Raw genomic sequence first — 10,814 nt, 5'->3', positions numbered from 1 at the left:
TGTGAGTATAATGCTGCACTTAAAGACTGTTATGTGTGAGACTAAAACATTTTCACCCAGCACACAAAAAAGTTGATACTTTCTGTTTTAGTTTTTTTTTTTTAAATACTTATTTTGAATAATTTAAGGTTATTACTAAGCCACAAATTCCTACTAATAAGGCAGACGCAGAGTTTGTTTTAACTGTGAAAAGGATAGTTTACAGAACGAGCTGCTAGTAAGATGGGGAATTAAAGGGGTATTGTCACTTCACCATAAATTAAACAATTGAAAAAAATATTGAAAATCACCTATAACTTGTGTTAACCATTTTTTTTATTAGACGCATTAGATGCTTCTGTTTTCTTGACCTTTATATTAAAGATTTAGCAATGGACCTTATTATGTAGTTCAGACAAGGCAAAGTCAGGGCAAACTGTGAAAATGGAGAGAAAAATTGAAACAAGGTTCAGTTTCTCTTGTTCTCTATATACGTTCTCTATGTCGACTATCAGTTGCAAAGGACAGAGATTGCGACAATGATTAACTCGGAGCTAAGATGGAGGTACCCTATAATAAAATAAAGAGATGTAGATTTCTGCTTATAGTTTTATTTTTCACACTGAATTAAATGGAATATATATTTGTTAAATACGTGGATAAGTAAACATAGTATTGAAAATCCTTAAAAGGGACAGTCCTCTTTAAGTGCCACACCAAGAGGACAACAACAGACACGCAGAACTAATACCGGTTATTGGTATCCGTGTCTGGGACTGCCAGCAATTCTAGGCTAGCTGTGCATCATGGGAAATGTAGTCCACAAATACATCCAGGGATCGAAGTCTAGCCATCACTGCTTCAGAGTGTGTGTTTGTTTGATCAAGACGCTTCTCACCTACGTCACATTCATGGTTATATGTCATCATTTACATGAACACTTTAGTTATTATTATTATTATTGGTATTTATATAGCGCCATCTTATTCTGCAGCGCTTTACAAAAAAAGAGGAATTTACCAAATGAGACAATAACAGGAACAATAGGTAATTGAGGATTTGCTCAAACGAGCTCACAGTCTAGAGGAGGTGGGGTATAAAAACACAATAGGAAGGGTATTAAGAGAGACAGCAAATAGACGTGGTAGGAAAATAGCAGAACCTGAGATTGGAGTGGGGCGGCCCTATAGGAGAGAGCGAGAGGAAGGTTTGAGAGATAGAAGTTACTCTTGGAGGCCATAAGCAATCCTGAAACGATGGGTTTTGAGGGACTTCTTAAAGGGAGACTAGGGGAGAGTCTCACAGGGGTAGTTATATATCATATAGGAAATGTATAATTGATAATATAAAAACAGATACTCTGATAGCACTTTCTTTCCTGAATTTCTCTTTAAAAAGGACAAATAACGGCTCATGATAAAATCGTTAAAATCTAACTAGCTTATGTCCCCACAATCAGACCACTTTGCGAGGGAGTGACTAGTTCTCGGGGAATGACTACACTAACATGACCTGCTTTGTGGTCAGATTCTACACATTTGTGGTTTATACGATTCTCCAAGCTCCTGACAGGCATATTCTTATTAAAGCATTTGGTGGAGGGTGTGATGGAAGCCCTGGTATGTAGTAGCCTGCTGTCTGTTTTCCAGCAGAGAGAGACATTGTAGCAGTTAGTGAGGAAGGACAAGTACAGCCTCTTATATGAATGTCCTTATTTAGGCAGCCTGTGAGGTGGAGCACTATACTGCATCCCCTCAGCTCAGGAAGAAAAAAAAAACTCAGCCACAAGTCAATGTTAACTCTCTCCGCTGCCTTTTCAATGTAGCCTGTTGGCACTGCAGTGCACAGTGCAAGGATCTATCTAGAAGCTAACATTCTAAAAAGTGTTTTGTTTTGCTACAGTGGGATTAATATTCTTTCTTAGATGTGTCAGTGGGTTACAGTCAATGACAATGTAAGAACGAGATATAATGCTTCTGACTAGAGAAACTCAGAATGAAAATGACCCCTCAGCAGACAAGTCTACAGAAAGCGCTTAGCAGCAAAGATCTAGGATCGTGGATCCAGGAAGGTGGAAAGGTGCGTATAGTGCAACAATTGTACTGTTTATACTGGGAGGGTTATTCACTAACATGTGAATTGTCAGGAATTCAGTCTGAAATTTTATGGCCAAAAAAACTAGACTGGAAACAGCCGATTTGTAGAATTTTTCTAATTTCGCTGCTTTCATTTTATCAATCTCTCAACCTGTACCACGTGTTTTCTGTACGGTGTTTATGACCGGTACGGGGGATATTTCAGGACGTGTCTGATTTTTGTATTGGTGTTTGATTAGAATTGGTATTTTCAGGATAAATGTTTGAAATTTAGAGAAAAAAACCTGGTTGAAAGTATATTTGCAAACATTGGGCAGGTGTTTCGTAAAGGAGTACTAAGGTGTCAAACATAACCCTGGCTTAGGGACAGTATATAAGAGAAACATACATGCCAATCTATCTACTTGTGGGCTGCTGTTAGTCTGTAAACCCTTGGTGTGTTTAGTTATCAATTATGATATTTTATAGCAATCTGTATTGGCTTGGATGTTCTATAGTCTATTACTGGAATGTGCATATTGTTCATTCTATATTCTTTGTAAATACTGATATATAATAAATATATTAGAAAAGGGTACTAGTCTACAATGTATATATGAGTGTATTGCGCTGAAATGTTTATATTCGTTTTAGAAATGCATACATTATTGCTTGCAGATACATTACCTGCTCAAAGAATCGTTATATTCTCATGTCTTAAGGTGAATTACTAAAAGCATAATTGATGGATTATAATTTTAAATAGATGGCTATATTTGGAATTGTACTGTTTTTCGAAATACTAGCAGAATACTTGTAAAATGTAATAATGATTGTTATTCACTTACCTGTGAGTATTTAGAAACGCAAAGTGAAATTAATGTGAATTTTCAGTTTTAGACCAAATAGTTGAATTTGAAACATTTTTCAAGCCAGGTGTGTTTTCAGGTCAACTATTTTAGACAAAAAAAAAATTAATTTTCTTTTAATTCTCCGCAATTCACATTTTAGTAAATAACTCTGCATGTGCTATTTTAAAAGATGCCTGGCAAGAGATTTTTCAGTAACAATGAGGGGTAGTCCTTGAACGCCAGATGTGGAAAAACATCATAGGAAACAACATTTTGACTGCCAAAATGTAGCTGTCACTGATCTATAGAATGCAAGAAGGAATTCATCAACATTTGTTTGCCTTAGTATGAAAATATTTTTTTTGAAAATACATTTTAATACTTTGATAATAAACATTTTTATCACAAGCTTAATCTCAGCTCTTTCGAAAAGCATCTTTAGACAGATGATGAACTGATAGGTGAGGGAGTAAATGTGTGTTTTGGTACTATTGTAATAGTGGACATATCTGTGGAAAATAATAGATTACAGAATTATTCTAAGCAAATCTCCTACAGGTAAACATAGATTTTCTTTAATTTTCTATATACCACTGTATTGAAGATAATAGCGCCCTTGACAAACAGTACCATCTGAAGATACCATCTGTTAAAACAGAAAATCAGAAACAACTAAATATAATTTTTTAAATGTCATTGGCAGATTCAGTTGAATATTTCTTGATCTAGAATACAGTAAAACACAATTTAACCTCCCTAGCCTCCCTTTGCCACTTTAAATATAGTAATAACTCACCTTATTTCCATCGCCCTGGCTCCATCCCCTTGGCTGACATAATCAGAATTAATGATCTCAGCCAATCACAATGCTTTCCCTTTCAGAAAGCATTGGATTGGCCGACATAATCAAATCTGATTATCTCAGCCAAGGAGGCGGACCGGGGGACGTAGCCAGCGCTGTCGGATCCATGCGGCACTGGAAATAATGTGATTGAATCAATCCATCTCAATGGGGAGATGCTGAATGTCAGTGCTGCACACCCAAGCAGCACCTCTAGTGGCTGTCTGAAGAGTGGCTACCAGAGGTGTTCCTAGGCTATAATGTAAACTGAAAAGGCAGTTACAGCAAAAAACCTGCAGGGACATAATATACTCACCAGAACAACTACATTAAGCTGTAGTTATTATGGTGACTATAGTGTCCCTTTCCCTTTAAAGTTAGCCACAATGAATGAAAAAAAAACACAAGATGCAGTTAATATACTAAACACAAAATTATAGTATATATATATACACAGTGTATTATACTGCACAGAGAATGGAGCTCTCTTGCAAGTCTCCTATTACAGTATATTTATTTTGTGTGGGCATTTTTGTGGAAGTGTTTTAATTTTTTTAATTTTGCATTTTTGTGCAGAGCAAGGATGAACTGTGGTCCCCAAATGATGGGGGACTCTTAATTTCCAAAACAGAAAAGATTGCCACTCGCACTTTCTTAATTCCATTTGACGTTTAAAATGTGATTCAGTTAATTAGTTGTTTTTTTACAACATGAAAGAAAATTATATTTTTCCAAATGCATAAACAAATCTGTTGACATGATGTGTATATGCTTAAAGGGACACTGTAGGTCATGCAACTGCATTATCTCTTTGAAGTGGTTATAGTGTCTGGAGCCCACTGGTGCTCTCCTTCTATTCAGTGTTAAACTGGTTTAATGTTTGAAGGCTAAACAAGAGTTCCCAGCATCCAATCCCCTGTATTGTTTGGGCTAATGAGCAATTGTTAGTCTGAATAGCAATGGGCAGCTGTCATAGTCTGAAAACACAGTGCCCATTGCCGGTAATATTTGGTGTGGATAGAAAAAAGTGTGTAATCTCTGTCTAAGCCATATCTGCATTAGGGGCAGGGCTTTAGGTGGCCAGGGATGCAGGTGGCCAGTGTTGCCTGTTTAGTATTGAATTGCTCAAAAATGGTTTTACAATGAATGGAAGAACAGTGCCTGGGGTCTCCAGCTACTATAATCAATACAATGACATGAAGTGGTTATAGTACATACTAGACCTGCGCAAAACTTGGTTTGAGCTATTTTGTTTAAATAAAGTTACTGTAAAACGTCAACGCTAATCAATTCTTGAATCGTTTTACGTTCCAGTATCGATTTAACAGGAATTTTGTGTTCCTCAATTTAGTGTTCCTCAGGCCTCAATTTAATATTTTTGGATAAACTTTTAAAAGGGTTTAACATTTTTCTGATAAACTAAAAACACAATTGGATAAACTAAAATATTATATATATATATATATATATATATATATATATATATTTATATATTGATTTTATATATATATATATATATATATATATACACACACACACATATATATATATATATATATATATATATATATGTGTGTGTGTGTGTGTGTATATATATATATATATATATATAAAATCAATATATAAAAATATCAAAATATTAAAATATTTTTCAAAATATTAAATCAAAAATAGCCAAGAATATTAAACAAGTTGAAAAGCTTATCCAAAAAAACTTAAATTGAGGCCTGTCTCTATTCAAAATTTCTTCAAATGTTGTTGGTTGATTTTTATAAATATGTTGCATTTTTGGCTTTTCCCACTGGTGAAAATCAGTTATATCATCAAGATGTACATGAACATAATGTGCTCTTGCTGTGTTATGGGACGCTAATGAATATTCTCATACTGGAACCAGGAAGAAATTCCACAAGGTAAAATTGCACACAACAATAAGCTAAAAACAGGAAATGCTAGGAGATAAATTAAATTCAGCTGACACAATCAGGAAAAATACAAAAAAGGAAATGCTTCCTTAATTCTGAATGTACTAATGAACAATGTCCTGCCACTTACACATATAGGAATTATAGCTCCTTTTATTATGCAGAATATTTAATAATTTATTTTAAATGCTGAAAGTATTTTTCCTATATATTATATATTTCCCTATAGAAAAATCTTGGAGAAAAGACATGATGTGTAAATGTGTAAAAAAAAAAAAAAGTATAGCATGCTCTTGCCAATACCGTGAAATTACCTTCACGTACATATACACTTATTTAAATCACATTGCTATATCTTTTAAAGTATAATGTTTTTGTTTGTATAATTAAGTATTTGGTTATCAAATTCTCTTGGACTCTCCTGTCTTCAGTGTAAAATTTCCCTTTGCGATTCCTTGAACACTGAACCTGCTGTATAGAGATTTTTAACTCACATCAAGTATCGTGACGGGAGTTTTTTGCTCTTCTTGCATTTTTTAGCCTGCAGTTCCTTTAGCATTTCACACCCACTCTAGAATATATTGTTATACATTTGCTGGATTTGATTTTTTTCAAATGTATTACAGAAACCTCTAGCTGCATATCAGCCACTAGAGATAGATGCCGTTATTTTTAATAATGTAAAGGCAGGGCCAGCCAGCTACCTGTTAGGCGGACTAGGCAGCCGCCTAGGGCGCCCCTTGGGAAGGGGCGCCGCCAGGAGCGCCGGCCCCCCTCATGCTGCAGCCGCCTGAGCGCTCTGCAGAGAGCCTCAGGCGGCTGCAGCTTTGCCCGGGCTGGTGCGTCCATGAGGGCGCACCGCCCGGGCACAGCATGAGGAGAGGGGCTGACAGGAGGGAAGCGCTCAGCGCTCAGCGGTCCCTCCTGTCACTCCCTCACTGTAGCGTGGCCGAGCCCTGTATGGTCCGCGGGTACAGGGAGCATCTGTCTCCTGTACCCGGCCGGACTAACAGGAAGTGCACACTGAGTGTGCACTTCCTTTTAGTCCGACCGGGTACAGGAAACAAAAGCTCCCTGTACCCGCGGACCATACAGGGCTCGGCCACGCTACAACAGAGGTAGGAGAGGGTGGGGGGATAAATGGAAAGGGGGGGGGGAATAAATGGAAAGGGAGGGGGGGAATAAATGGAAAGGGAGGGGGTGATAAATGGAAAGGGAGGGGGGTAATAAATTGACAGGGGGGGATAAATGGAAAGTGGGGGAATAAATGGAAAGGGAGGGGGTAATAAATTGACAGGGAGGGGGGTAATAAATGGAAAGGGAGGGGGGAATAAATGGAAAGGGGGGGGTAATAAATTGACAGGTGGGGTAATAAATTGACAGGGAGGGGAGGGGAATAAATTGAAAGGGAGGGGGGGAATAAATTGACATGTAGGGGGGTGGAAATAAATTGACAGGGAGGGTGGGGAATAAATGGAATGGGAGGGTGGGGGGAATAAATTGACAGGGAGGGTGGGGGGGAATAAATTGACAGGGAGGGTGGGGGGGAATAAATTGACAGGGATGGGGGGAATAAATTGAAAGGGGGGGAATAAATTGAAAGGGAGGGGAAATAAATTGACAGGGTGGGGGGAAAAATTGACAGGGAGGGGAATTGATGGGGTTGGGAAGGGGGATGAGAGTGGGGAGGGGAGAAGAGAGTGACAACGGGGGAGACGAGAGTGACAAGGAAAGGGGGGAGAAGAGAGGGACAAGCAGGGGAGAAGAGAGTGACAAGAGAGGGGGGGAGAAGAGAGGGACAAGGGGGGGGGGAGAACAGAGTGACAAGGGAGGGGGGAGAGATTCACATCCATCACACACACACACACACACAATGCACCCCTTGCACACAGAAAAACACACAATGCATTACAGACACAGAGACACACACAAGCAATGCAACCCTTACACACAATGCATTCCTAACACACACTCAATGCACCCCTTACACACACTCAATGCACCCCTTACACACACACACTGCATCCCGTACATACACAGAAACACACCTTGCAGCCCTTACACATACAAACACAGATTCACACAATGCATTCCTTACACACATATCAGGCCTACTCCACCTCCTGTGAACAAACTCATTGGTGGAACATGAAGGTGGACCCTGGGACCCAGACCTTTACCTGTGTAAAGGGCGTTAAAAAAATGGAGCTGCTTCCCGTTCTCCCAGAACATTGATTTTTGTGACCACAGTTACAAACAGCCTCCAGAGAGCCTGTTCTACACCAGACCGGCGGTGGAGCCAGACTGCAGCTAGAGCCCATCATCATCCTCATCTGGTTGTAAGTAGGCAATCTAGTATATTATTCGTGGCACTAATCTCCAATTTACCTCACATTAAAGAAACACTATAGCCCCCAGAACCACTTCAGCTTAATGTAGTGGTTCTGGTGTCTATAGCCTGTCCCTGCAGGCCTTTTAATGTAAACACGACGGCACTGCAGCACTTGTGTTAGTTAACATGGCAGATCATATGGGTGGGGCATTGTGATGTCATATGGGGGGGGCAGCGGCAAACTTTACTTTTGCCTAGGGCGGCAAAAATCCTTGCACCGGCGCTGTGTAAAGGAACACTCCAAGCACCAAAAGCAGTGTTAGTGGTCAAACCGATTAAGAACGGTTTAACAAACTACCTGATGTCATCCAGGCCTGGTCATCTCCTTCCCTGCACCCCAGTAGTGAGCTAGCTCAGATGTGCAGTGCTTAGCTCATTGGCAGGGAGTGCTCAGATTATGCTCTGAGCCAGTGGAGCTTCAGAACTCCACAGGCAGAGGGAATCGGTGCACAGTGGACCCCAGCCAAGTTGCCAAATTGCTCTTAAAGGGACACTTTTTTGTGGAAGTTTTTTTTATTTTTTTTATTTTGCATTTTTTGTGCAGAGCAAGGATGAACTGTGGTCCCCAAATGATGGGGGACTCTTAATTTCCAAAACAGAAAAGATTGCCCCTCGCACTTTCTTAATTCCATTTGACGTTTAAAATGTGATTCAGTTAATTAGTTGTTTTTTTTACAACATGAAAGAAAATTATATTTTTCCAAATGCATAAACAAATCTGTTTACATGATGTGTATATGCTTAAAGGGACACTGTAGGTCAAGCAACTGCATTATCTCTTTGAAGTGGTTATAGTGTCTGGAGCCCACTGGTCCTGTCCTTCCATTCAGTGTTAAACATTCAGAACTCCACAGGCAGAGGGAATCGGTGCCCAGGGAACTCCAGCCAAGTTGCTCTTAAAGGGACACTATAGGAACCCAGACCACTTAAGCTCATTGAAGTGCTCTGGGTGCAGTGTCCCTGTCCCCCTTAGCCCTGCAATGTAAATCTTTGTAGTTTTAGAGAAACTGGTGGTGAACCAATTTTTGGTCACCTGACGCTGGACGTCCGCACGTTCTGCATGAAAACATCCAGCATCCGTTAAATCCCCATAAGAAAGCATTGAGACGTAATGCGCTCAAGGCTCTTGCCGCGCATGCATATTAATCCCCTTTCCCCCAGTCAGATGATGTTGAAGGAGGCAGAGAGCTGGCCCAACATGAAGGGAGATCGGCACTGGAATTGGGTAAGTGTAAAAAGGGTTCCATGCCCAGGAAGGGGGCGATGCGAAAGAGGCCTTACACTATAGAATTCCCTTTGAAATATTTTAACTACTTACATTGAATGGGTGCTAGAGCAGGTTACATACATGCCCAGACACTGTGACGGTACTTCGTTAAGCTTGGCTCTATTCACCAATCCTATACTAAGACTTGTACTAACAGTGAAGTAGAGATCACACTGATAATCTACCTATGGCCCTGTGGGTATTCATTTTTGCTGCAGCAGTTCTCTCTGTTAGTTGCTTCCTAAACCTGAAAATATGTAGGTGTCTCAGAGTTATATAATTGTTACATGTAATATTGACAGCAGACATGTATATTTGCTCTATATTTCCATACATTCCCTGAATTCCTTTCTAACAGTGGAGCTAGTCATTTATATCTTTGTTATTAGCTGACTGTGGCAGAGCATGCCAATTAGGGGGACTGTGATAGCTCATGATGGTGGATTTAACAAAAACATAGACTATTTATTTAGATTGGTTAAGTAAATATTTATTTTCTTTTCAATGTTTTGATTGTGAACCACATTCACAATATTGGTAGACTTCAAATACCAGCGCTCATCACATACTAATAAAAGGAGTGCTCCATGTTCGGGGTTTCTAGTGTTGTACATTGTCATTCTTGTATAGTTATTGTATTCTATCCTCTCATTTACTCAGTGACTTTTGGAGCTCCTTCTTCATGGTGTTTTTTTTAGAACCAGTTTAATTTCGGCTTTGATTTACTGCTGCTGCAATAGATTTTTCTCTTACATATATTTGTGGGCACTTTAAACCACTACTCTCTATCTTCACACATAATTTTTGGGTCATGTGTCTGAGAACTTACACACAATGTTAGGGTAAATTAGGAACAACATTATGTTACAGGTACTACTGTGTTCAGTGAGCCATCTGGAGGCTCACGTTGCATCTAGGGAAATCCAGAACTCTGAGCATATGTGTTGCAATGATTCATTAGCTATGGGTAACTGTTTGTGTCAGTTTTCCAAGTTCCTTTTTCTGTCTACATTGTCTGTTTACGTTAATGTATATTTTGTCACACAGAGCAAACCCTCACACCCTCAGCCAATAAGCTAAGCCTGATACTGCAGAGCTTCCGGAAGTTCCTGCATATGAATGTACAGCTCTCCGGCGTTGGTAGTGGAGACAGCAAGTGGAACGCAGCAGACCCTATTTAAGAAGTCAAACTGTTCAAAAATGGTTTGACTCGTTATAAGTCAGAGGTACCTTTGCACCTCATGCAAGTGGTTATAGTGCTTGGAGTGTCTCTTTAAATCCCTCTTAAAATGTAAGCTCTTATCTACTGCACTATTTCAAACAAAGTGTGATTGATTAACAGTAAGATAAGATTTTTTCAATCAAAAAAGTCTATCAAACTAATTTTAAAATTGCATTACCTTACCTTAAAATAAATGATGTAAAAGATCTTGTATGTCTGTAAATTTTAGAAGCATTTGCTTTGAAATTGATCTCATTTTCAA

At 39.2% G+C, this 10,814-nt stretch overlaps 1 protein-coding gene across 1 annotated transcript in view; it reads left to right on the top strand.

Annotated features, from left to right (window-relative positions):
- Window positions 1–1,779: 1,779 nt before the first annotated feature.
- The window catches only part of LOC134572823 (rho GTPase-activating protein 20-like), an 84,250-nt gene continuing 75,215 nt past the window's right edge, over window positions 1,780–10,814 (top strand). The window contains exon 1 of the mRNA XM_063432060.1: window positions 1,780–2,058. Within this exon, the coding sequence (XP_063288130.1) occupies window positions 1,975–2,058 (84 nt within the window). The 5' untranslated portion in view covers window positions 1,780–1,974. The remainder of the gene's footprint in view (window positions 2,059–10,814) is intronic.

The sequence above is a fragment of the Pelobates fuscus genome, chromosome 9 (genome assembly GCF_036172605.1).
Source record: "Pelobates fuscus isolate aPelFus1 chromosome 9, aPelFus1.pri, whole genome shotgun sequence".
Lineage (NCBI taxonomy): Eukaryota > Metazoa > Chordata > Amphibia > Anura > Pelobatidae > Pelobates > Pelobates fuscus.
Note: the sequence above shows the minus strand (reverse complement) of the source record. Positions and strands in the feature narration are given on the sequence as shown.